This window comes from Dermochelys coriacea, chromosome 5 (genome assembly GCF_009764565.3).
Source record: "Dermochelys coriacea isolate rDerCor1 chromosome 5, rDerCor1.pri.v4, whole genome shotgun sequence".
Taxonomy (NCBI): Eukaryota; Metazoa; Chordata; order Testudines; family Dermochelyidae; genus Dermochelys; species Dermochelys coriacea.
Genome location: NC_050072.1, coordinates 90,156,903 through 90,184,900, shown reverse-complemented (window position 1 = coordinate 90,184,900; position 27,998 = coordinate 90,156,903). Strand labels below are relative to the sequence as shown.

Sequence of the window (27,998 nt, the reverse complement as noted above, 5' to 3'; positions counted from 1 at the left end):
TGATCTGAATTAGGAAGTAGAGCAGCCATCTGTAAGCTACGACAATATTTGTGAACGGAAGAGGGCAGCCACATGGATTTTTTTCCCCCTTTCCCTTTACTGCAAAGCCTACAAATCTGCTCCCTGGAATGAAACGATCTCTGAAGAAAGGCAACGGCTCGATGTTGTTTACTTTGAACATTTTTTCCCTTGCAAAAGTAACAAGCGGGATTTGTGCGTGCGTGTGTGTGCGTGCGCCAGAGTCAAGTTTCCATGAAATTCCTGCACTTGGAGCATTTTAATATTAACAATAAAAGCAACGATCCAGGGGGACTCAATCTGACTTGCACGGCAGATTTAAGGTGGCAATTTGTTTACAACTTTCATTTTTCCTCCAGCCGCTGGGGGTAAACATTACAAACTTTCTCTACTACAGGATTTCTCTCTTAAGGAAACCGCCACTCCACACTTATTGGAAAACGTAACAAAGCAAAACTTCGGCCAAAAAGAAGGGAACCATTGAAACTTTTTCCCCTGTTACAGCCTGGTGTTATAGAAGTTGAACGGCACTACAGAGGGATGGAGAGAAGCAAAGGAAAGAAAGAGGCAAGAGACTAGGGAGAGAGAGGAGAATGACCCACAAAGCAAAACGCCGTGAAACTGTCCCGGGTAAGTTTAATGAGAGGAATCAAAAGCACAAACACACACCGGGGGGAATGTGTACAAGAAGGGAGGGAAGGAGGGCACGGGAATCACAGGCGTTGTTTCCCAGCGTTTTATTGGTGGCTGTTTCATTTTCATCTCTCCTTTCCACCCCGGAGAAAGTACCCTCACCTCCCACAAAAATCTGGAAAGAGATTAATGCACCTTTGAAATCTGCTCCAAGGCAAAAGCTGCATCGCAGTAGCTTGGCCGCTGCAGATACTCCAGATCCGGCGCCGCCGCGCGTCTGTTCCCTCCGGTCCTTCTCCGCCTTCTGCTGCAGCTTCTCCCCGGCCGGTCGGGGTCTCTGCAGCAGCCACCGCCACCAGCACCGCTGCTGCTCTCCGGCTCCGAAACGTTAACAGCCGAGGCCATGTTGCCGCCGCCGGGACGGGGCTGCTGCCGCGGCTGCTGCTGTTGTTTTGGCGACCCACGGGCTGGGTCCTCTGTGATTCCCCGCAGCGCGCTGCTGCTTCGGGGCGATCCAGGGGGACGGGAGGGTTGCTGGGCTGCTGGCGCTTCTTTCCGCAGGCTGCTGCTGACAGACCACCTCTTCATACCGCGTTTGCTGCTGCTCCTCTTGCTGCTCCGGGCGAGTCAGACCCTGCGCCTTCCATTGCAACATTTCGCGATGATCCGGAGCTTTCTGGCGCTACCGCTTCCCACATCCAGTGCGTCTGCGAGCGGAGTGAGTGATTTGCCTTCCCCCCTTCGTTCCTCCGGCTTTAACTTTCTACTGCTCCTTTTGCAGCTTAAAGAAACCAGCCTCCCCCCCTTCCCCCTCTTGCCTTCCTCTGTGAAAGCAAAGCAAAGGAGCGCTGGAGCTTTTCTTGCTCTCAGTGGTGCTGCTGCTCTGTCTCGACGCGCTGTACCATTCTGTCTCAGCGCAGAGCTGTCTCTGACTCCCGGGGCTTTTGGGACTCCTGTCTCTCTCTCTCTCTGTATGTGTGTGTGTCTCTCTCTCTCCCTCTGTGTGTGTGCAGCAGCAAGCAGCAGTTCCTTGATTCAATAGATGAGATGAAGAAGAAAAAAAGAACTCTCTCCATTTGGATAAAGAGGAGGAGGAGTGAAACGGGGGGGGGGGGAGAGAGAAAGAGAGAGGAGAGAGAAAAAGACTTGAAATCCCGCCCCTGGGGCTGTCAGATGGCTTGGGTTTCTGGGATGCGATTGGCTCAAGCAGGGCAGAAATTACTCAGCAAACATGACTATTATTAGCTGCTTAGCAACAGCTCACCAAAGTAGAGAGACCACCCAGGCAGGCAACCCTTGTGTGTGCATCTCCAGCTTCAGGGGGAGCCTTAAAGAGATCCAGCCTTCTTTGCAGCAATACTTCCATTAAGGAATGCATTCCCCCTTTCTTCTTCCTTTTCTTTTCAAGAAAGCTTTTATTTTTTACGAGACGCTTTTAGACAAACAGACACACAGAATTTCCTTGTGATCAACGTTCAAAAATATATTTTGCTTTAAAAAAAAAGTACTGCACGATTTCTGAAGTCCTTAAAAAAATCCTTTTAGAGGCACCTTGGCCTCAAGCTGCAACAAATACTGGGAGGTCCAAGTTGAATTCCCAGGCTTGCACAAATAATGACAGGGTGGTGGATACTGCGGTAGAAAGTGCCAGATTTCTCTCTTTTCTTTCTTAACTAAAGAGAGGACTTAGTTCCTTGCTAGAAAACAACCACTTACAATAAGAAAAACTCAACGAAAACTTAATACTTAAATAAGGGATTTTAAACCGTGCAGTAGCTAGCTTGCTTCAACTTAGTGTTCACTCTTCCACTGAAATCTTAGGAAAGTCAATTTAATACATTTTAAATGTCAAATTAATAAGATATAAACCCTGGCAACTACTAAATACTTTTTTTACACTAAATGAATCGCTAGATTGTTTAACATTGTTTTTGACACCCGCTTCCCACGTTTCTGGGTATTTAAAATCAGCCAATTCATTGATTTTAAAAAAATGTTAGTTACGTTATATGTACGATGCCAACTCTACTGAATATACAGGCTTCGATGTTGAATTCATCGAAAACAATTGTGTTGTCTTTTAATTGTTTATACTAATAAACCTCGATGTTTTAGCTAATGTCAGAGATTGGTTTCCATGTACTGGCAAGACAAAATTATAGTATAGTAGTAGTATTGACTTATTTTCATGATGCATTTAAAGGATCAACTCCTCTTGAATTGCACAGATTCAGGGATTGGTCTTTTCACTCTTTACTCACGCAGACTTCCCAATCTCATTGAAGTTAGTGCGAGCTCTGCCTGTGTAAGGAGGACAAGATCGAGTCTTAAAGCACTTTCCCCTTGCAACGCTACATTTAATTGTAGCTGGAGCAACCACAAGCTGCTTTTGGTGGCTTCAAGTATGAAAGTAGCGGGAGTTGGTTGACTGTGAAATGGGGAGTGTTGCTTTAAGGTGCACACGGTGTGTGTTCATTGAAAAAAAACAACCCTACTTTGAAAGAAAGGGGGAGGGGCGGGGAGGCGGGCCCCGAACTTCACGTGACAGGCGGGCCCCGGGTGCGCGGGGCTGGCCTTTGCCTCCCAGTAGGGTGAGTATGGGGAGCTGCTGCTGTGTGCAGCCCCAGTGCAAAGAGGCTGGCAGCGAATGCAAAAAGCAGGTACGAGGCTATGCTGTGACGGAGCCAGTCAGGTCCGGGGGGAGATCAGTTCTTTAAGGCTGGGGAGGGGAATCAGTGCTCAGCCCCTAATGCTGAGCTGCTGCACAGAGAAATGCCAGGCAAGCCATAGTACATTCCTAAAGGAGGTCTCCCTCTTTACGTTATCCAATACCATGCCGGGCTGACTACTACTGGCCAATAGCGAGGGGAAAGAAGACCTTTCCATTCAACTCTGCACAACATCTTGGGGATAGTCACGGGCTGCCGGCAGAGACAGACCCCATTGAGTTATGCGCACAGCTCGCACACCAGAGACAAGGGGGTTCTTCTACGCAGTAGGGGTGGTTCTTCAGCTGAGGGTTTCCGCTCTTGGGGGTCCGGCCTGCTGCACAGATGTTAACAAATGTGTGACAAGCTGGGCGCCCAAGCCCGCCTGCAAAATGCATGTTAAGTTTTGCAAAGAGATGTTCACCAAGCACATGCCTGCTAGCTCTTGCTTGGGGACGGTATTTTACACTGAGTATGAGCCCGGGGGAGATCTAACTGGAAAACGCGCTAAATGTAACCGCCTGCGAGATATAAATAAAGGAAAGGGGGCGGGGGGCATGTTTGGTGGAAAAATACAAACAAGTGAACAAAGCAAAAGCAGTTGAGCTAAATAAAGTGGCAACAGAACTGGCTAGACACCTACTCAATTATAAAACCGAAAGCATGCGCAGTCTAAGGAAAATCTCTTATTCTAGTGAATATAGCTATTGTGGTAAAAATTAAGTAATAGTATTTAGTTGACAGGGGATTCCAAGGTCCTAATAGTCATTTAGTGATGTCACCAACATTTTGTTCACGACTTTTACTAATCTATTGTTGGTCTAAGGTCTGAAGGTGCTGAGAACTTTTGAAAATCCGACCATGACTTATTACATACTAGATTGTACGTCGCCCAACTTCACAGGGGGCAGGGGTACATAAACTAGAAACAACCCATTTCAGCTGGAAACGGATTTATGCATTATATAGTTGATTCGTCTATTGCTCAGCAGTTACAGATTGAGAAAGTTAACTGTCCCCGTCTAATTAGAAATCAATACATTGAGGTATCAGTATAATGTTGCTACCATTCAGCCTGTGTAGTTTTGATGGGTGGGGGTGGGGGTGGAGAGTCCTGCATACAAGCATTTTAGTTTCGTTTCACTTTAAAGAATAACATTCAGCTGGTTTAGATACATCAAAACCCTCAGATTTTCTCCTGTTGCCTCCTGTTTGATAGGCTAACTTTTCAGGATTTCACACAATAGCCCCATGCTCATAAATTCTTGCTACTGGTTCCAAAACTCAACGTGGAGACCCAAATTTAACTAGCACTATCTTAATCTCCTCTCTCTCCCTGTGGTCTGTTTTTTCATACACAAGAGATGAATTACTGCAGGGATCTAATTGGCCTTGTTTCTGTAATGTTTTTTAAAAAAGGAAGAAGTGTCAGTGTAAAAGTCTGTCTCAACTTGGGTGGTCAGAGCAGTGGCTGCCCCCAATTTGCCTCATTGCTGATGCATGCGATAATGTTGTTCCTAATCAATCTGCCCTTATTTACATTTGTAAGCATTGTTGGCTTTAATATGCATGCCCTGTGCATGTAACTGTGGCTCGACACCAGTTTTTTTTAACTTCCACAAATCACAAGGATCCCACGGATTTCATATAGAGCTAGCTTTATGGATGAAGGAAAGCCTGCTAAGATGTGTGTTGGGGAGGCACATCTAGCCTGAAATCCTTTACATCTTGCCTTCCCATATGCATGTTCACTCCAGACTTGTGTAGAAGAACCTCAGGACTTTGGACATATATGAATAACTTCCAGCTGGCCCTTCCTTTCTTACAATGCTCTAAATTTATATAATCTTCCATTCAAAGAGTTGAATTTTCAATATGAGCCCTAAAATGTAAGAGCTTTACAATTTCCAAATAAATTATACTTGTGGCACCTTAGAGACTAATAAATTTGTTAGTCTCTAAGGTGCCCCAAGTACTCCTTTTCTTTTTGCGAATACAGACTAACATGGCTGCTACTCTGAAACAAATAAATTATGTATCAGATCTAATAAATGTTAGTCATTAAATCGATTTTTTTTAAGTTTTTCCAGCTTTTCAACCTTTTGTGGGCCACATCATAAAGAACATTGCATTCACTGTAGCATCCGGTTACATTAACACAGACAGGACACAAATAAAACACCTGCACTACAGATTGTTTGTTTGGATGTTATGAGACAGTGGAGCATTGGACTGCAGCAGAATAAAACCGACCTGTAATAAACTAAATTGCCTTTCGTTTTGTAGATTTTATTGGGTTTTCCCTCTCAGACACATAATCATGCTAGACTATAGGTCTGTTTCTGGTCTGAAATCTCATATATTAGTGATAGGCTGTCTCTTGCAACGACTAAGGCCACGAAGGTAACATTTCACACCACCGAACACATATTTTAATTTATTTGATAAGCTTCCCTCCCCCTCCCCCCCTTTAAATAAACTCTTCGTTTTCACAGCTTCCAGTTGAACGTCTTCCTATTTGTTCTTACAGGCGAGTGGTTGAAACAGATGCAGTGTAAAGACATTATGTAGGGAGACATTCTAAAAAGTGTCAGGGCTTGGGAAAGGACCAAGCAGCATGAATCAAACGCTGCTCTCTCCCACCCCCCACCCTCATCCCCTCCTCAGGACTGTAAGAAAGGGAACTGCTCGAGCCAACTTGTCAAAACAATGCGGCTAATTACCCCTGATCTCCTTTAATGGAAAGCTGCTCCGCACGCCACAAAGGAGCAAATCTACAGCATAAACCCAGGAGCGCAGGCGTTTCATCCGCAGAGAGCTGCGGAGAAATGTGCCACCAGAATCCCACAGACCTCTACATTCATCAAGATGCGCAAGCAAGTTCAGCAGGGTGGGCGGCCCAAGCCCTTCGGGAGCTGGGAACCACACCAGCGGCAGTGGTAGCAACAGTCCCCTGGCTCTAAAGCTTGGAGGAGATCCCAGCTGTAGCAAACCTTGTCATCCTCTGCTAAAGGTTTTTTAGGTTTATAAACCAGCGTCGTTTTCAGAACGGATTCATTTTCTGGCAAAGCGTCCTGCCACTTGCGTTACTTGAATGTGCACAGAGGGGGGAAAGTAACACCGAACAGTTTGTAGCCATTCTGGACAGCATCAGGGCTCTGTAACTATATATCTCAAGCCTTGCATTTGGCAGAAGGCAGGCCATTCATTTTCATGATCTCTGCCATCGGGTCTTGCAGGAAAAAAGCTGAGCTACACGATCCCTTTGACCCACTGCTGGAGCAACAAATTTATTAGAGATATAGGCGTGAGAAATGAAAAGGAAGTAAAACAATTCAGGTTCATTGTGTGTCTTTCTTTCATACTGCTAATCCGGTTTACACATCACGCCTACATGTCTCAATAGGGCTTTATACACTGTGGCAAAGGCAGAAGAAAATAAAAGGTGTGTGTGTGTGAGAGAGAGAGAGAGGAAGAGAGAGAGAGAGAAATAAAGATAAAACAGGGAAACCAAGACATTTTAATTCAGAGTGGGCTGCCTTGTCAGTTTTCCATCTACCGGCTCTTGAAAGCAAATAGATTTTTAAAGGACCCTCCCCCTAAATGCTGATTCCTGTTCAAATATATTGTCAGATTATAATCTAGCTACACAATGACTCTAATAGCCCTAACCAGAAATTAGATACACCTATCAGACTGGTGTTGAAATGATGTGAAAGACCCCCCGATCTAGAATTGGTAAATGCTACTTGGCTAGAGGGTGGTAGATACCCACTTTAGCACCAAACTTTATTTGCAGTTATTCTGCAACACCAGACATTTTACAGTCCATTTTCCAGAAATGGGACCATGTTCTGCAGCGCATACTCAGGCAAAATCTATTTAGAACATAGGTATATTATTGAATGCACCATGTTATGTAAAATCTGCATATGTTGTGTGCAGTGGGTACTGGGGCAAAATATAAATAGTTCATTTTAATGCTATCTAATGCTGGATTACTATCACTATCTTTTAGGATGTCAGTTCCAAACTGGCACACATAGCCACAAGGAGTATGTGTTGTACTGCATCAGAGATTGGCTCCACGGATCCAATTTGCTTATTTCATTGGAGCTTAAGCTATCTTGTCATAGCCTTTTTGTCGCCTTTGAGTGATATATTATACATACAAGACACATAACTGGTCCCAACACTCTAGTCATAGGATCAATGAATGCCTATTGTATAGTCCTATTTTTCAGCAATTTATAAATGGGCTATGACAATTTATTCTGAGCTGTAAATCTAAAATACAAAATCTCATGGCTATAAGTATTTTAAAAGAACCTACTTTGTCTTCATTAAGTAAAAGAAATGCAAAGAAACAGGGTCTTCTTTTGGTCATAGTTATGTTACCAACAAATATTGGCTTCGCAGTTTACAATGCATGTTTGCATTCTGTGTTGTAGGCTGTTTCAGTAACACAAAATCGGACAATATGCAAGAGGCTGAGATTCAGAACGGACAGACTACGGCTCTACATGAGTGACTTTCCGAAAGTGTTCTTACTAACCATCTTTACTTCAAAGGAGCAGCAAGGTTAATGCACAAAAAATGGCTAACTGAATTCCACAGATTAGATTTGACATCACAACCGCTCGAAAGGTTTGATGTGTGCTCCGAAATGTATCAAAGAGTAAAAAACCTGCAATGAGTCCACTAATAAGATATCTGACTTAAACTCCCCCAAACACCTGCAAAAGAAATTCATTGCCCTTAACTTCGCCCTTTCCGCAGTCCTCGTCCAGTCAAGACTCCCATTGGTTTTCCCCTGAGTAAAGAGTTCAAGATATGGTCACATATGAGTTGCACTCACTAAGCACTACAGAGGGTGAGAGCTTCACGAGCTAGGATTTCCTTGTTCTCTCGTATGTTTTAAACTAGACCTTTAATATCTGATCTGAGCCTCTGACAAGACTGCAGAGACATATTAGTGTATAGGAAAGTTCGTTTATTCGAACGTGGTGCCCAAAAATTACCATAGTCTCAGCAGGAAAATAATCTCTCTCTCTCACCCTCTCCTGGATTCAGTATCCCAGAGGGGACTGATACACGGAAGCCAGGGTGGCGACCCTTCCAAGCGTGAAAATCGGATCCGAGAGACCCCCCTCCACGTGAAATATCACTGATCAATTCCATCACCACCACTGGGCTCGGGGAAAGTAACGATTTGAGGGACCCTCCTATCTCGAGCATTATAACAGCCAGCCACATAGACTCCCCTGCCACAGAGCTGCCTTCCTCCTTTCACAGAAGCCAGGTTGCTCCCTCGATCCCCTTCCTCTTTCTGCTTCCCCTTCTAAGCTGACCCATCACAGTCAGACTGGTGCCATCTGCCATGATCTGACGCCCGAGAAGCAGGCACTTTCTTTCTAATGTTTTTTACTGGAAAGATCAGCTTTTGCTTACCATCTTTCCCCTTCTCACGTGGAGCACCTCGCTGGGAGTTGGTGATCTGACGAGTTTTTTAAATTTCATTCAGAGCAAAGGCAGACTTTGAGGTTACATCAGTTTTTTCCTTCTTTCTTTCTTTTCCTTGCCCCCCCACTTTTTTTTTGTTTTGTTTTTTACAAAAGGAACTGAAAGTGTAAAAAAATAATCCTTCTAGGTTGCAGGCATTCTGCAGAGTGCTGGAAAAGCTCACAATTACATGCCTGTTTCTATTAAGCAGCTCCATCGTCCTCCATGTGGGTGGTCTGGCTCTCAATAGGCAGGACCTGTCAGGGTCACGTGATGAATCCGAAAACTTTACCCCTTTACAATAAACTCAAGGAAAGCAAAGTAAACTAAAGTAACGTGCTATCAGCAGAGCCCTCCTGGGTAAACAGGCAGCTCCCTGCTCCAGACCAGTTTAGCTCTCTGAGGCAAACTCAGGAGACGGTCACTTCCCATGTCTGAAATGGACAAAGAGGATACAGGATCCTCTCTCTGTGTGTTCCTTTTAGACCAGTTCAGATCTTACAGACCATAGAGATCTTATTTAATCTTGTAACTAGCCTGAGTTAGTTTCCTCCTCATCCTCAGGGTTTCCAGTTGAGAAGGAGCTAAGATGTGAGAGGTGCCAGGTGTTGGAATGCAGTCCCCCTTGTTAAAATAAATACATGGTTTAATGTATATGAAGAGCAAATGGAACGAGAGTTTTCCTCTGGTTAAATGTTTACCATTCTGCACTGTGCTGGGTTTAAAAATGTTTGGTCATGCAAGATTTATGCCAATCCTTGACATTTTTGCTAGGGGTCATTAGGAAGTTATGTCTCCAAGGTGGTGAAACAGCACAAAGTCAGATGGTTAACCCATGAGAAACATGTCTGATTATTACTTTTATCAGATCAGAACACACCCAATGATATTTTAAAAAGTAAATTGTCCTGTCTATGTCCCTGTATAAGCCCTGTAGATATTTACTGAGGATTTATAATGTTAAGATCTTGTGGTAGCTGTGTAATATTCAAAATATCCAAGTTGTTTTAAGAATCTCTCCAGTGTTACAGAGTGTTGCAGAGAATGAATGCAGAAGATCCCTCATTGAAGATATTTAGCGTTTGGTTATGACAGATGTAAGATCTGTTTATTTTGACCAGCCACCACTTATACATTTAATTTGCTCACAAGAGCAGCATACTCGTTATAAAATATGTACATAGGGTATCTGAAGTGTTAAACATGGACAGCCCAGACATGAGAAACCTTCCTGGCCAACTGTCAAGATTCCTTTATATATGTGTTAAATTTAGAAAATATGTTTAATACTTTTCTTTGTATTCAGTCATTCAATGAGATTTTTGAAGTTATAAATAATATTCTTCTAGTCTAGCAATCTACAAGCTCTATCACTCCTATTATAAAATGCCATTATTTTAGGTTAATTTGCATTTTTAGGGTCAGTACCATTAACTATTTTGGAGTTATATACAACAAGCTGGTAGGGAATATCCCTGTATCAGAAGGATTTAAATAACAGCTGTAGCTCACGAAAGCTTATGCTCAAATAAATTTGTTAGTCTCTAAGGTGCCACAAGTATTCCTTTTCTTTTTTGCGGAAACAGACTAACACGGCTGCTACTCTGAAACCTGAGTTCTGTGCAGATCTTCATTTCAATAAAGCAAGACAAGTCACACAAATAATGAGCAACACAGACATTTTGCTCATGAAACAAATAATTTTTTTGTCATGAAAGAAGGCATCCACATTTATACTGTATTTGGCACCAAGAGGGGGACAGGCATGGAAGAAAAAGTCTAATCGATTTTTTAAAGAGTGGATGAAAAATATACCACTAGCTACAGCCTTACCACAAGGATAAATAATGGAGTTAGATGACCAAAGCAGAAGACAACATGATGGTACATAGATTCACTGACTCATAGGATTATAAAGACAGAAGGGACCATAGTTATCATCTGGACAGACCTCCTGTATAACACTGGTCATGACTTAATTCCTGTTTGAACTGGATTTAGAAAAAATCCAAGCTTGGTTTTAAAATTTCCAGTGATGGAGAATCCACCACAATCCTTGTGTAAACATGTAGGCGTGTGTGGCCCTCCCTTGCTGTCAATCTCTGAGGGAGGCCATGCCTCTTGGCTGTCATGCCTCTGGAAAAGCAGTTTTAGACAAGGGGGAAGTTAGCAGTATCGGGGCTCAATCCCTCCGGCGCAGTCAAGCAGCGAATGGTCCAGGGGCCCAAGCCCTCAGACAGGGCAGGCACCAACAGTCTAAAGCCCAATCCTCAGGCAGGACAGAGCCAGGCAGAGTCTGGGAACCAAGGCCCTCAGACAGGGCGGGGTACTGAGCACACTCTAGAGCCCCAATCCTCAGGCAGGGCAGACCAGTGAATAATCCAGAGACCTCTGCCTGCACACAGGGTGGGGTACCAGCAGTACCAGGACAGAGCAGGGAATAATAGTGGTTGGGGCTGGATGATCCTAGATTGTCTGGATTTTTCTTATTAGGGGGCATAGCTTGCCTTGCCCCAAGGTGTATCCAAGGTATGTTGTTTCCTGCCACCCAATCCAGCATTATTTGGGGTTTGCGGTGAGACCTGTCCCTAAGAGTTCTCAACATGGCTGCTACCTGATTCAGGCCCTTCCAGTGGCAACTGTTTATTAGGTCATCCAGGTATGCCACAGCATACTCAACATGGTGCTGCAGCAGCTGGTCCATTAAGTTCTGGAATGTTGTAAGGGCCCAATGGAGACAAAAGGGCATCTTGGTAAACTGGTAGAGCCCTCTAGGGGTGGTGAAAGCTGTCTTTTCCTTCAAGCCAGACTCCAGTGGGATCTGCCAGTACCCCTTTGTTAAATCAAGGGTGGTAATATATTGTCCCTCTCCCAGGCAGTCAAGGAGCTTATCTACTCACGGCCTTGGGTATGCATCATATCAGGAAATCGCACTGACCCTCCAGAAGTCGATACAGAACTGACGGGGACGAGCACGATAGAACTCCACCTCTTGCTGGAGGATCGCTAAATGACCCTGAGTTCCAACATAGCTTGGACCTTCTGTTCCATTGTTTCCCGCATATGGTGCAGAAGCGGCCGGGTTCCATGGACAATCTCTCGAGGTTTGGTGCAGATGATGTGGCAGACCTGGGTAGTCTCCCCTGGCATGGCTGTGAAAGTCCTAGGGAAAGCCTCAATGAGACACCAGGCTTGCTTCAGCTGTTCTTCTGAGAGTGTATCCCCAAGTAGGGCTGTCTTGGGTTCTGTTTCCATGGGGGCCCGTAGCCCCAGTTTAGGTTCTGGGGAGACCGGGGTGATCAATAGCCCTTCCGTTTCATGTCAGGATTTCAGAAGATTAACATGGTAAATCTGGCACTTCTTTTTCCAGTTGGGCTGTCGGACCTCATAGTTGATGGAGCCCGTCTGGTGGATTACCTCATATAGACCCTGACAGAGAGCTAGCAATTTTGACTCCTCAGAGGGGAACAGTATGAGGACTCGATCTCCCAGTTTGAAGGTCCACACTCGTGTACCCCAATTATATCTTCTCGCCTGGGCTCCTTGGGTGGCTCAGAGGTTATCTTTCACGAGGGCCCCAGCCTGAGCCAGGTGTTCTTGGAGCTGTATATGTATTTGAAGTAACCCCTGAGACCAGGATAGGGTCTGCTCCCATGTCTTCCTCATGAGATCTAGCAATCCCTGCAGCTGGTGGCCATATAACAGTTTGAATGGAGAAAATTTAGTGGAGACCTGCGGCACCTCCCAAATGGCGAGTAACAGGAGAGGAAGAAGCTGGTCCCAACAGCGAAGTTCTTCTGGGGGAAACTTCCAGAGTATGCTTTTTAATGTTCGGTTGAACCACTCAACCAAACCATCCGTCTGTGGATGGTTTATGGATGTCCAGCGTCTTTTGATCCCCAGGAGGTCACAAACCTCCCAAATGGCGAGTAACAGGAGAGGAAGAAGCTGGTCCCAACAGCGAAGTTCTTCTGGGGGAAACTTCCAGAGTATGCTTTTTAATATTCGGTTGAACCACTCAACCAAACCATCCGTCTGTGGATGGTTTATGGATGTCCAGCGTCTTTTGATCCCCAGGAGGTCGCAAACCTCTTGGAGGAGTTGGGATGTAAAATTCGTGCCCTGGTCCATGAGGATCTTATGGGGCAGGCCCACCCGAGTGAAGATCTTTAGGAGTTCTACTGCAATGACTTGGGCGATGGCACTCCTTAGGGCCACAGCCTTGGGGAAGTGAGTGGCATAGTACACTATCACAAGGCTGTATTGGAAGCCCATGCCACTTTTAGCGAGGGACCCCACCAAGTCCATGGCCACCCTCTCAAAGGCATGTCCACAAGTGGGAGGGGAACCAGGGAGGCTTTCAGTATCCCCACAGATACCAACATTTGCACTCCAGGCATGGGGCACAGTAGTCTTTAATGGGCCAATGTACACCTGGCCAGAAAATCCAGGCCAGTACTGGGCTAGGGTCTTTTCCAGACTCAAATGGCTGGTGGCTGGGACGTCATAGGCCAGCCGTAACACAGTTTGCTGATGGCAGCAGGGAACCAGTAGTTGGGATTGGGTCTCGCTCGACTCAGTATACCGGTCTCGGGTGAGCTCGAAGCAGGGTCACTGAGTGGCCTGCTGTGGGTCCACGGCCATATCATCCACATAGGCCAGTTGCTCATATGCATTGCTCAGCATGGGGTCATCTTTTTGATCCTAGCAGAAGTCCGTTGCCATGTCTAGTCTGACGTCTCCTCCCTCAGGTTGGGTTGGTGCATCGTCTTTTACAGCAACCCGATCCTACGGTGGGGATGGTTGATCGCCGGGGTCTGGTTTGCAAGGGTCCACCTCCATGTCATCAAGGCCACTCCCTCAAGGTCCTCTAGACCTGGTTCCTTCATTTTTCTCATGAGGGTCATCCCCCTCAAGAGCCATCTGGGTGGGAGTTCCTTGGAGGCCAACAGTTTGTAGGTCCCGAGAACTCAGGACAGTCTCGGCCAAGGATGAGGGGATAGAGCAGCACTGGGGCAGTGTCCACATCAAACTGGTCACTGTCAATGCCACTTGGGCCATGGAATATACCTTTACATCCCCGTGGATGCAGCGGAGGCTGATCTAACCTCGTATTTGGTCGGGGGAAGGGATCAGCCACCTCCGTACCAAAGTCTGTCCGCATCCCGAGTCAACTAGGACTTCCAGGAGTTGTTTGCCCAGGGTTATCGAGACAGTCATCTTAGGGCCAAAATGTCAACAGGCGCAGGTCTCTCCAGTGCAAACCTGGCCATAGGAGCCGATCCTCACAGGCCCCTCACTTTGTAACAGCCCAAACTGGTTGTCGTTGAAAGGCAGGCCCAGACTTGCAGTTGGCTGAAGGATGAAGGACGGCGCTGTGCGGCAGGGGCTTCCTGCCACCAGGAAGTGCTCCATCAACCATACTGCTGCAGACAGAGTGGGGGTGGGGGGTGATGCCACATGACCCAGGCTCGGCCTTGCGCTCCCAATTGTTGTAATAGTCGCTGATGCTGCTGGAGCAGAGCAGCTTGTTGTCGCTGCTGGTTCCTGGCCTACCATCTCACCAGCTGGTCCCAGTCCATGGTGGCCTCCACTGGGGGTGGATTAAGAACCAGCACGGTCCCTCTTAGGTTCTGGGGGGCAGGTGTTTCCCCTCCCTCACTGGGGAGGGAGGGCAGGTGGCCCTCCCTCACTGTCAATCTCTCCAAGGAAGGCCACACCTCTTGGCTGTCATGCCCGTGGAAATAACAATCTTAAACAAAGGGGAAGTTAGCAGTCTTGGGGCTCAATCTCTCCGACGGAGTCGAGCAGTGCATGGTCTAGGAGCCCAAGCCCTCAGACAGGGCATGGTATCAACAGTCTAAAGCCCACCCTCAGGCAGGACAGAGCTGGGTATAGTATGGGAACCCAGGCCCTCAGACAGGGCGGGGTACTGGCCACACTCTAGGACCCCAATCCTCAGGCAGGGCAGACCAGTGAATAATCCGGGGACCCCAGCCTGCACACAAGGTGGGGTACTATTAATCTAGGGCTCCAGCCCTCAGGCAGGGGGCAAGCACCCAACACATGCCACTTGGGCCGTGAAATACACCTTTACATCCCCAGGGATGCAGCAGAGGCTGATCTAATCTCGGATTTGGTCGGGGGACGGGATCAGCAGAGGGGGGTCCAGGCAGAGGGTAGACTCTCACAGGCCTTCTGGCTGAAAGTGGGGTGGCTGGGGACAGGGCCATCCCTAGCTATTCCAGGGCCCTATGCAGCCCCCTGTAGGCCCCGAGTCCTCCGTGGGGGGGACTGGCCCCAACAAACCAACAAACCGGTGAAGGCTATTCTACAAGAATTCCATCATTACACACAATTAAAACCACACAAACTGGAACTGAAACCATGGTCTTTTACCTCTGAGAACACAAGCCCTTACCGCCTGAGCTAAATGGAAAAAAACTTTTCAAAGCAAAGAAGTATAGGGGAGCCCTTATATTCTCTGTAAGATACAGCTGTAATTTTAAGCATCTCCAGCTGCTGTTGGAAAAGAGTAGACAATACTTCTCCATCCTTTTACAGTATTCAACAGCTGCAAAATCTTATGAATTTCTCATTGATTCTAACTGGCAGTATCTTGCAATGTAATGTTAACAAAGCTTTGGGGGAAATTTGCCTTTGACCATCATTTGGTCAAGTAATCCAGAAAGAGATAATTTAATTTTTAAGTCTATCTCTGTAAGGCCCCATTAGAACCAAAGCTTTGTTAATCTTTTAAGGGATCTATAAGATCAATGACCTAATTAAAAGACACTGCTAACATCAGAGTCTTAGTTTAAGGGTACTATGAAGATTAATAAGAGACGAGTGTTGTTGGAGTCTTGCTTGTAGCCCCCAAAAATACCATCCCCGCAGATTAATAGGGGCCAGATGCTAAAACAATATGAATTGACATAGCTCAATTGAAGTCAACAGAGGCATGCTGATCACAGCAATGGTAGAAAGTGTGAGGCCAAGGAATATTTGGAGTAGTGAAATGCAGGAGATGGGCAGCCTCTCAGGGGCTCTGTGATGTGTAGCTGCAGAGTGGATTTTTTGTGAAGAATGGTTCCTTTGACAGACCACATTTTGGGCATAAGGCTTTGGAGCAGGCTGCTCATGAAGCACTGAGGACCTGGATTCATCCTGAAAGAAGAAAAAGAAGCATCATTGTGGATCTGAGTGGTTGTTGGGGTGTTTTTTGGAACCCCCAAAATATAGACTCACCAGGGACCTGATAGTACATTGATCCTGAGCGAGGGCATGGAGTAGATGAAGATTAGGGCAGAGGATGTCTCAGGAAAGATTATATCAGTTCCTACACAGCTGATCCTTTGGCACTGTTCTTTCAGACCCATGTTCATTTCTCAGAGCCATAAGGATTTGAAACTTGGTTCTCATGCATGGGGATTGTTCTTTCCTTTCCTGTTATTCTGAGTTATGGCCTTCACTCATCCTCCTTCCAAGTTTGCCAGCTGCAGGGAAGATGACCTCTTCAGATCTGAAGCTTGTCACAGCTATTCTTACTGCTATCTGGGATACAGTAGGTATCTACTTACTGAAGGTAATTTTGAGGGTCCTTAGATTCTGTTACAGAATCTTCTAGGGATAATGGGGTAGGCACAAGTTCTATATAGGAGCCTCTGGGGTCTACTGGATCTTATATCTTTTCTCTCTGAGCCTCCTCCATGTCTTGAGTCCAACCCTCTTCAGTGTTACCACCTTCTGATTCTTGGTCTTGTTGCCCAATGTGGGACACCACTCTTTCATTTAGCCAGCAGTTGAGAGATAGATATCCTAGCTCTCCCAAGGTTTTGCTGACACTGGCTGAATCTCCCAATCTTCCTAAGGAGGGGTCATTTTCTTTGAACAATGCTTCCTTGGTTCCTCGTTGTGAGGCAGAGGCCTTTAAAAAAAGAGAAGGAATTTTTAAAAACAAAGCTGAAAGATGTAAATAGACATGATCACCCCTATGTACCATCTTCATCATCTTGAGATGAGAATATGGGATGTTGTTCAAAATCCCATACTGAGGATTTTCAAAGTTTCAAAACTCCACTGACTTCTAGGCCCTGGACACAGAGTGATTAGCAATCCAACAGATGTTACATCTCCTTTTCTATATTTTGGAGTTAAAACATTATATAATGCAATGCACCATTTAAGCCGTAAGGCTTTGCAGAAATTCTCACCAACAAAAGTCTTCTGGAGCCTCTTAGGGACCTTTGGCTCCTATCTGCCTCTCTTATACCTGCATACCAAAAGGTAAGCTACACCAAATGCCTTAACACAGCTTTCAAGCATTTCTACAGCCACACAACATGTAGGTAACTAGTATCTCAGATGACCATGAGAGTGCAAGTTCAGGAAGGAATCTTAGATCCACACCTCTTGACAGACATCCCAAAAGAATAGACTTGTCTTGGAGGAAAGCTCCTCATTAGTGACACTGTAGTTTAGAGGTGCTAAGTGCCATCAAGATATGATTGTATCTCTTGAGATAGTTCCTTGCTCTATTAGATAGCCTACCAGATAAGGCAGAGGCTAAGTCCATTGGAGAAGAGGGATAGCGAGGTATGTGTGTGGTGCTTCTGATACAGCAACTCACATTGTTCTTTCTGTGCTTTCCTGCAGATGCACAGTGAGGCTTAAGAGTTACTCTTTGCCTGAGAATTTTCACACTAAAATGGATGATTTTCCTTTTGAACAGCCTCATTTCTTCAGTGACATATCTGAAGATGCTCTAGAAAAAAAAAGAGGCACCAAGTCAGTTTTGAGGTGCATTGGATTAGCTCAGCCTTCATATTAGACAAGATCTATCCCCATTAGTTATCACCATAAGGCTTCCTCATACCATCTTTATACAGTTTGCAGTTAAACTGTTGATTTCATAATCTGTAGAGTTGGCACTCCCAATTATCCAAAAATTATCTCGGGATAATTGAGGTTGTGCTGTATTTCTAAGCATATTGTACATTTGCTCTCCCTATGCTTAATTTAAAATCTTTTTGTGGACCCGTATAAGCCATCATTTCTTTGGCTTGCTAGTGGGATGTGCTCATAGCCTATGATTGTGCATGATTATTAATTTCTGGGAGGATTTAGGTTTTGTACATGTTAAATAGCTAGTATTTCTAGAAATTTCTGGAAGCATCACCCCTTGTATACTATCAGGATAACCTCAAAGTGGAAGCACTGCCAACTTCATCAAGAACTCCTCAGAAGGGGACAAAAAACATAAATGCTCCCATCATCACACACTGGCCTTTGCTTTTGTTAAGACAGCGGAATATTACACAAAGATACTAGCAACTCCTCCTCCCCATTGCTTAATTGGACTAATATCAGGGGGAAATAATCTTTTAACCTTTGTGGGTGATTGCTTTGGTAGAGTATGACAGGTTTCAGAGTAGCAGCCTTGTTAGTCTGTATTCGCAAAAAGAAAAGGAGTACTTGTGGCGCCTTAGAGACTAACAAATTTACTTATGCACTTGATGCATCCGATGAAGTGAGCTGTAGCTCACGAAAGCTTATGCTCAAATAAATTTGTTAGTCTCTAAGATGCCACAAGTACTCCTTTTCTCTTTGGTAGAGTAGTACACAAGCAGCACAATGCATTTGTCTCTCATGTCTGACAGGACAATCATACATGTATTACCCAGTCCCATTCCTTTAAGGGGTTTCCTCTGAAGACATTTTATGTTTTTTTTCAGCATACTGTAAACTAGATCTTTCTTCATGTCTGTATATATTGGGAGCAAGTTTCTCACTGAGGTGATCAGCAGACTCTATTTGCCAATTTAAGAAAGTTCTTTATATTTCACCCTCCATTTTAACGTTCAGGTTGGTCCATATATCCACCTATTCTACAGACATACTCCATTTTATTAAAGTGAAGTTATACATGAATTGAAAGGTGACTCTGTAGAAACAATATTCCAGGGTCCCATGTCTATTGTCTCTCAACAATTACATATCAGAATTGCTCAGTCTATGAGTGAAGAGATGTTTAAAATGACAGCCCTACAAAATCTACCCAGTCTGGGTTTTTTCCTTCTCATGTTTCTTCACCAATAATAATGATTCTGCAATTAGAACTTAGTTAACAGTGTGTGATACTATGCAAGCCAAAACAGAATCTCTCTTATTTTCTCCTAACTGTATTGGGTTGTGGTAGTAAGAGAAGTGAAATGTAATAAAACATACTTTTGTCACTACAATAAGCATTGCGTGCATGGGGAAAAGATCTGTCACTTTTCTGACCAAAACTGAATTTTAATACTTTAAATAGCACAGATTGTTCACACATTTCTGCACATAGAAAGGCAGTGCTATCTTATACCACTTCCACCCACCCACCCATCCATCCAACCATCAATAAGAGTTTATACAAGTCTCCACTATGTGCAGTAATGATTAAAGTACTCTGCATGTACATGGAGTACTTTTTTTATTGCCTCTCTTTGTATTGTTCTTTCACATTAACTATGTCCATAATATCAACGGGAAACCAATGAGAGCAGACTGGTGATGTCAAAGACAGTGCTAACTGAGTCACATGTCCCAGTTGACTGAAGGAATTCTTGTTGTTCTTTTTATACTTATTCAGAAGCATTTCAGTAGCAGAAAAATAGTGGATCAAGATTTTTAAATTGTCCCACTGCACTTTTTCCATAGTAAAGTAAAGTACTTCACACGAGGTAGTAATTAAAGAATGTGGATTGGAACCTCAAGGACTTACATCCATGGTGTTCATCAATATGTATTAAGCCCAGTCCCTGTCTATTTTAATATATATTTTGGACAATGCAGTTTTGTACATCTTACCAACATTTCATGGAAACACTATAAGAATTTGAGTATTACCTTTTCTTTTAGATGACTACATTCTCTGTTCATGTCTAAGACCCAATAGGGAAACAGAAGTGTGAGGATATACTGATTGTTTGCAGTATTGTATCCTGGGAACCAGCATGGATATGAGAGAGACAAGGTAGGTGAGGTAATATCTTTTATTGGATCAACTTCTCTTGAACATACTGATGGCACTTTGAAGCTCTCCGAATGGGAAAAATATTGAAACACGGAAAATAAAATGTTTGTTTTATTTAGGTGAAAGGCAAAGTATGATCTCTTATGGACAAAATTCTGCCCTTGTGACTGTGAAGGCTCCTTTCATAGTGGAACCAGGCTGGCTCAACTGCACAAGAAGAGGAGAAGGAAGGATTCCAGTCAGCCCTACGAGGTACAACGATAACCCCATCTAGTATGGAGCTCAGCTCTGTGGGCCCCACTGGGCAACAATGTGCAGGTATGATTGGGAGTGGGATCTAGACAGGCCAGGTAGGGTTGGGAGTGGGGCCAGGGATCTGAGAAGAAGGGCTATTTGCACTGAGAAGAAGGGTTATTATGGTGTTGCCTTAAGCCCTGCATTAGGGACAGTGTGTTGCTGCACTACTCCTGCAGCAACACAAGTGGGAGATTGTGACTCAGAGGTTTACAATGTCCCTCCCACTCCCCACACTATTCTGGGGAGGGAGAATGCTGTGCTGTGTCTATATTCAACATGAAATATGCACACCAAGGTGGTGGCATAACTGCACTGATGGGTGCATTGCAAGGCTGATCCAAGGGTTTGCCCACTCCCCACCTTCTCCTGCTCACCTGTAGAAGGAGGAAATGAGTGGCTCTGTGGAGCCAGCATTCTCCTCCTGCATTACTACATGTGATGTAGGTGTCACAGCTCAGGGCAACTGCACCCAGAGGTGATGTGAACCCATTGAGGGCCCTAAGCAGTTTTTTGCCTAAGTTTTTTGCCCCCAAACACATAATAAAAAGCAAATAGGGGTCTTCTTGAGTGGCTTGGGGCCCTAAGCAATTGCTTAGTCTGCTTATGCCTACCACCGGATCTGATTCCCCCTCTATGAGCCAGCAAGGGCACACACACTCTATGCTTCAGGCTTCTCAGCCATCACCTCTCTTGGTTGGAGACATGTTTCTCTCTCCCTCTTGACTAGGGATTTTCATGTTTTACAGTTCCCTGATTATGCGTGATATCCCCAGCAAAGGACAGACCTAAAAAGTCCCTGTTTTGCCTTCTCTTCAGAGATAAACAGTGCAATTGCCCACAGTTATTAGTTAGCACATAGCTCTTTCTAAGCAAGCACTTTTATTCATAAAGGTGAAAGCATTACAGAAAAAACACATTAAAAACAATAAAAGAACCTACACACATGCTAATAAGCTTACCAGAAATCACCCCTGGCTCCAGCAAGGTCTCTGGTTGGTGATTAATCCTTCAAACACACACAGTGGTGAGATCACCAGTTAACAGCTTTTGCTCAGAACTAGCGCCCTCATGGCTCTATGAGTCATTCTTTAACCTGTTAGGGTCTTTGAAGCCCCTGTGAATAGGTAATCAGCCAGTCCCTCTCAAGGTGCAGCATCAAAAAGATGGATCTAGAGGTGGGTCATTTGCATTCCCCTTCTCCCAAGTATTTCCTAGGAATCATTCTACTTTGTTTGTCGAGCACATTATTTCAAAAAGTCCTCTGAAGCACAGAACACATCCTAGGGTTTACATTAGCTCTGCCTTCTCCTTAACAAAGTTCCATACAATCCTGCAATAACACAGAAATAGTTGCATTTTTAATACAATGAACTCCTAAAATACTTAAACTTAAATTCAAAAGGTTAAACTTTATTCAATATATATAAGAATATTGCAGAATACTGTCGGATTTGTCACAGAAGATAGCCAGCACAGGAGCATAAAGGGGTGCCTGGGCTACAATTCATTCCACATTATAAATGGTGTTTAGTCCAAATTGGAAAACTTAGGAATTGCTGTACCAGAAGAATCCAATGGCCCATCTATTTTGTATCTTGTCTCTGATAGTTACCAATGCCAAAAGTTCAGAGGAAGACATAACTCTCTTCTCTTCAACAAGCACTTAACTGTGAAATTCTAGATGGGTAAGGGAAGGAAAACTTCCTGGCCACAGCTGATGAGTTTGTGCCCTGAAACATGAGAGTGGAAAGATAGTTAGGATAAAATGACAAGAACTAAAAGTTAACTGAAGATTTTTTTCATATAAATGCCAGCTAGTCACCTGAATAATATCATGCAGTCTTGCATTCTGTGGCTTCACTGCCTTTCAATTTCATCTTGTTCCAAAGGAATAGGAGCACCCGCTTGGCCTTCTCTATACCATTAATTGAATCTTGTTAAAAATATGGTACTTCTGTAGTATAGTAATTCCTTTTAACAATAGCCCTTTCTTTTGTATGCAGCACACAATAAACAAGCAAGAATAATGCATCATAAAATATGCTTTCTGCATTTATTTTGGCAATTGTAGTTTCATTGTAATTATTTATAATACTTAATCTGCTAATAAATGTGGTAATGAAGCCTTAACAGTTTGAAAGCTCACTATAGAACTTTGCTATTAAACCTTTGCTAAGAAGTGGGGAAAACTGATTTTTTTAAAAAATAAGAAATTGTAATGTTATATTTATATTATATTATTGAGCATTTTCTTCTCAGCTGTAGCAAACTGGACAACTAGCATAGGATTTCCTAAACTGTTTAGTTCTTTCAGCAGATGAATATGGATTTAAGAATCTGGTTTGGAGGGTTGTTCATTTATCCATATCTTATTATTGTTACTAATACTGTAATTTTGATCTTTGTTTCTGGAATTGCAAAATAACTACAATCATTAAATAAAAAAAGACTGAAGAAAATTGAGAAGTTACTGCTAGATCATGTCTGAACAGCTGATACAGGAAATGTAATTCACTATTAGGAATATTTATTTTTAATTGTTAACCAATTCATTTAACAGTATTTTTCTGAATAACTTAAATGATCCTAGGAGATAGAGCATAAAACCAGCAAAGTAAAGATGAGAAAATTTTCATATTTTTCGTGTAGGTGACTTGTGATTTTGTCACTATGCAAAGAAAAGAAAAAAAAGAAAAAAGCTTCAAGGGATTTTTTGCAAATTACTGCAGATGGCATTTTTGTACTAATCAGAAATAAAGATACATTTGTGGACCTATTTCTTTGAGATGCTGAGCTGCTGCAACTGCCATTGACTTCAGCGGCAGTTGAAAGAGATTAGCACCTCACAATATCAGGCCCCAAGGTAACAAAAAGTGATGATTTTTATCTAAGTAAAACCATCTTTTCAAAAATACCTGCAGGCATGTCACTTTGTGCATTGATCCTATCAGTTTTCACAAGCTAAGCAACATCAGGGTAGGTCAGTGTTTAGACAGAAGACCTGCGAAAAAACCCTCTCAGTACTATAGGCCTAAAATCTAAATCTCATTTACTTCAGCTACTGGGTCTTAAGTGAGGTATTCTGATGATTCAGTAGATAGCAGTCATCCCTCTGAGTGGGCCCTAATCATCTGTGGAAATTAAAATATTATGTTGCTGTTTTCACTATTAGTTGGGTTACCCATTTAAGGATCACTTCATGTTCATTTATTATTTAATAACAGTTTCGGTTTCAAAATCTCTGAACAGTTAGAATGCATGTATATGAGCCATAAAAATAATCAGCCTGGAATGTAAATGGATCAAAATCCACTAGCTTCTCCCCAAACAACAAGGAATGTCCCCTCTTCCAAATCTCCCAAGTTCCAATTGTCCCCATCCCTCTACAATTTGAATAGTTTATATAAATGCCATAAGGGCTGAATGACACAAAATTTCACTTTAAACTATTGTATGATGACTTGCCCTGAACTGCACTTGGAAAAACTGTTTCTTGCCTGCTGCACTTATATAGTATCTCTAAAACTTCCAACCCATATTTGCTCAGATTATTAGTTAAAACAATCTTTTTGCTTTGGATATAGTCATTTACATGATTTGGCATATTGACACTGAGTATATAGCTTTGGGTATAGAAAACAAATTCATTTTTGGTTAGTGCTGCTGTTTGCTCACTGCTGCTGCTGCATCAAAGCTAGCTTGAAAGAGATGGAGAGCTCTACTATGCAAAGAAATACACATTTATAGTCAGGGAATGATATAAAGGGGGAGATATATGAATAGTTTTTATGCCACCGCTTTTAAGTTGTAATAGCTTAATATCAAAAGGTCCTGTACATCTGCCACAAGCGAAAACTTGTCTTTAGGAAATCTCTCTTAAAACAAAATAGTGGTGTCTCTTTAATGGTGCGTGTCAGGGTATCTTGATCTGGTGTTCAGTGCTAGGTCTCTTGTTTTGTTGACACTTTTTTTTTTTTTTTTAAAGAGCAATAGCCCCTGCTGTATGGATTATTCACCAGGAGGAAACTAATCTTCTCTTCATCTGCCAATCAGGACTCAACAGTGTTCCAAGAATTCCACAAGATGACACTCTTAGCAAAATAAGAGGTTCAGAACATTGGGAGAATCCTCCATGCTGACTGGCTGGAGAGGGAGTCATGATTTAGGAGAGTTTCACATTGGTCTGGAACGGTGACTGAGATTTCAGCACCTGTGCCATAACAGCCCCATTTTTTCCTCTTTCATTTTGAAATAAACTGTTGACCTATAAACTGAGCAAAACTGACACGGAAGTTATATATGTACCACCAGGGAGTCATTTTTAACTCTTGCTCCTTAATAAAAGTCTTTCTGGAGCTGGCTGTTTTAAGTGGAAGGAAAAGTATAAAGTGCATTGACTAAGAAAGCCGTCATAACTAGAATTCCTTTTACCTCAATTTAAATTACTGCAGAAAGTAGAAACTCCCCTTGCAGTTTAGTGTATTCTGATATTCATATGAAACCATGTTGAAACTGTTTTGAACATATGCTTTTAAGCATTAAGTTGCTTTTTTAAAATAAAAAAAACTGTTTTGTGTAATATTGGGTATTGAATTTTCTCAAATAAATAAAAATTCATAAAGAAGAAAAATAAAAGTTACTGTGGGTACCACAATACACAGATACAATCATTTGGAGGTAAATTTAATGGTGTTTTTCATTCCCTTTTATAGAAGTATCATATATTCAGGGCCATATAGGCCCACTGCTGCAAGGCATAAATAAACTAAAAGCCGGATTCTGTCACCCTTTAGTCATGTTAAGTAGCACCTCACTTTGCAAGTACAGTAGTCCCACTGACACCAATGGAAACAGAAAGGTGCTACTGACTATAATAAACGGTGACAGGATCTGAGCCTTATAAAATAATAGAAATTGTTCATATTCTGTCCTTGGTTAAACCTGTACAACACACTGAAGTGATTTAGTTGCAAAAGTGTAAGATAACAGAATTAGCCCCATTATATTTTTTTATAAAATGCTTGGAGGCTGAAGGCCTGAGGCACTGAGGGTGCTGCTCAGCATAACTGATAGAGCTGGCTGACAAATGTGAGACAGGGAAGGGAGAGAAAGGAATCACAAACACTTTAAAAAGGTTTCAAAGTTTTCAAAGATAACAGATTTTTTTTTGTCTTTTCAAAAACTGTTGTGAAGTTTTTACCAAAAAAGGGTTTGGTTTAGAAAATGTTCAGTTTGAGTTTCTCTTTGTTCTCCCACTCGCTCCCCATTTTTCTCTCCTCCCCCTGTCCCTGCATATTTCCTTTCCTTTTTCCATCTGCCATTGAAAAAATGAAAAGAGCAAAACCAGATCAGAAGGGGTGGAACAAACAACTTACCTCAAGAGCCCAAAACAACTTCTCTGATTTTGTTTTTCAGTTTTCAGTGTGACACACATGGAGATATTTGTAAAACAACTATTTTGAATTTTTTTTTCAAAAGTAGCCATTTTTATTCAAAAAGTTTCAACTACCGCTAACAAAAGTTTCATTTATCTATAATAAACTCCTTCCATAAGATGATATGTGTTTTTAAATACTGGAGCAAAAGGACTAAATTCTCTGCTGCCTTATATCCTAGACAACTCCAGTAAAGTCAATGAAGTTGCATAGGGTATAAATCAATGGAGAATTTGGCCAGACCACAGCTGTGAAGCAGAGCCTACAATATGGGAGGGCCTTCATACTCTTGTAGTTTCAGTAGTCCCTAATAATGGAGGAGCAAAGGGTGGATAAAAATTAGATATGGGAGAACCACAAAGTGTTTCAGAGGCTGTTTTGGAATGACACCTTTATGTTTGGTTGCTAATTTGAAGCATGTATGGGATAGGGACTCTCTCTTACTTGTGCCCAGTACAAAAACCCCTGATTGGGTTTTTTGTGTGCCAACACATACAAATATAGAATATTAATAGTGTTTTGTGCAGATCTGAAGCTTCAGAGAGAAACTGTCTTTTACATTGTGCCTAACATGATGAGGCCTTTTTGCACTACAGCCAGACAAAGAAATCAGCACTAACAGTTAATAGATGTTTGGGTGCTGCTTCTACAAAATTCTTCAGTCTGTGTTTGTAAAACCGGACTGGAAAGCTCATGTGTACAAGACACCTTGTGAGATTTCCAGTGCTTCCTGTTTCTGGGCAGGCTGACAATCCTGCCTTTCTTATTACAAACCCTAAATAGCCTTTCTCATAGCATTTCAAAACTTCCACTTCCAGTCCCGGCAGGAACCTGGATGTACAGAGCTAGGCAAAAATGTAAAAAAAGCAATTAAACTTTTTCAAGCCTCCACAAGGTCTGCTTTAGGTCTACATTGAGCTCTTATTTGATCTAAACGGATCCCTCTCATTCTGCTAATAATTTTGGGCGTGACACAATTAAAGGGGGAGGTGATAATTGTTTTCCATGGTGAAGAAGCAGAAGACTCCAAGGGCAAAAAACCCCAAAATAAAGCAGAGGCTTCTTAGGGATCACATCAGGGATTAGGTCCTAACTTTAAGAGGCAAATAGCACTGATTAATGGGTATATTTGGCTAGTACTGGTTGAGTGGTTTTCAATAGTTGCCTCAGCTTAGTGCTTCATGAAACTAAGCTGCAGCTTTGTAATGTAAAGGCTGCTTTTTAACAGTCAGTAGGGCATAAAGCCCTACAGAAATGAAGGGTGCCTTGGAATGAATTTGGGACTCATGGAACACTATTGGAATTAGTTTAAGACTTTTTTTCATTTTAAAAAAGGTTTATCTTTGAAGGAGAAGAAAGAATTTCTTTGTCTGTGTTGCACAAGCTCATGTATGGACGAGTTTACTCCTTATATATGGGAAATTATAAGGAGCATATGTGATGTACAATTTAGTAAAGACGGTTCATTGCACGTCACAAAGAAAAATGGATGAGAAAATGCTATACACTATATGTCAATTACCTTAATGTGAGAATATACCAAAAATCCATCAGAAATGTTGAAATGCCTTTACTTACCGTGCTACTTGAAATGTCTCAGGCATAAACTCTGAAGAGTTCTGGTAAACTTAAACGTGTGCACTATCGTCTATAGCCTAGATTTTTAAAAGTGGGTGCTTAAAGTTAGGCACCTAAACCAATAAGTGGCCAGATCTTCAAAAGTGCTGAGCACTCTGCAGCTTGCACTGACTGAGACCCTGGTTCTTCACCATTCAAGTCAATGAGAGCTCCGTTGTTGCTGTCAGTCAGTGTGGGTGAAGAGTTCTTTTGAAAATCTGTCCAGTCATTAAAGGGCCTAAATATGGTATATAAGCATCACTTTATGCTCCTTCTTTTTGAAAATCTTGGCCTGCAGACTTTTGGGTAGTGTTTGATATTTTGTGGTGGAAGCATTATTACAAAAAGTTTGAATGTAATACTTTCCCTGTATTCCCACCAGGCCTTTGCAGTTAAAATAGAAAGTTTGAATCCACCTGGACTTTCTTCTGAGGATTATATTTGCATTTTTGTCAATAATCAATCACTTTATTTTAATCAGTTAATCAATCATCAATTGATAAGTTGCTAATAGGCTGCGTGACCTATCTCCCCCATGTCCTAAAAATAATATTACAAACACTTTCTAAACCAAATAGCAAAAGAAGGATCATATGATGATTAGATCAAATTAAGGCTGCTTTTAATTCTCATTCAGAAAATTTAGTAATTTGAGTGGGAAAGGAAGTTGAGAACCTTACTAGGTCCTGCCCATTACATAAGTTTTATCTCACAACTCCCCCTTCTTATTATTCATTTATAAAATAAATTAACCAAATTAGGATACGTAGAGAA

At 42.8% G+C, this 27,998-nt stretch overlaps 1 protein-coding gene and 1 long non-coding RNA gene across 7 annotated transcripts in view; one reads left to right on the top strand and one right to left on the bottom strand.

Moving 5' to 3' along the window:
• PTCH1 (patched 1) overlaps window positions 1-9,127 on the bottom strand; it is an 86,648-nt gene extending 77,521 nt beyond the window's left edge. For 4 of the 5 annotated variants that reach the window (XR_005293134.2, XM_038403119.2, XM_038403120.2 and 1 more), the window contains exon 1: window positions 847-1,747. Coding sequence is in view for 4 of the 5 variants with exons in the window: in XM_038403119.2 (XP_038259047.1) it covers window positions 847-1,239 (393 nt within the window). In the remaining variant the exon portion in view is untranslated. Of the gene's footprint in view, window positions 1-846; window positions 1,748-8,810 lie in introns of those variants that run through there. The other variant, XM_038403122.2, reaches the window with a different exon arrangement.
• LOC119856056 lies at window positions 4-24,644 on the top strand. 2 transcript variants are annotated; one of them, XR_005293135.2, is made up of 4 exons: window positions 4-648; window positions 19,761-19,875; window positions 19,995-20,127; window positions 24,158-24,644. It is a non-coding gene; the product is annotated as an uncharacterized LOC119856056 (long non-coding RNA). The 2 variants fall into 2 exon arrangements; XR_006281546.1 differs by having other exon boundaries at window positions 19,995-20,193.
• The last annotated feature ends 3,354 nt before the right edge of the window (window positions 24,645-27,998 follow it).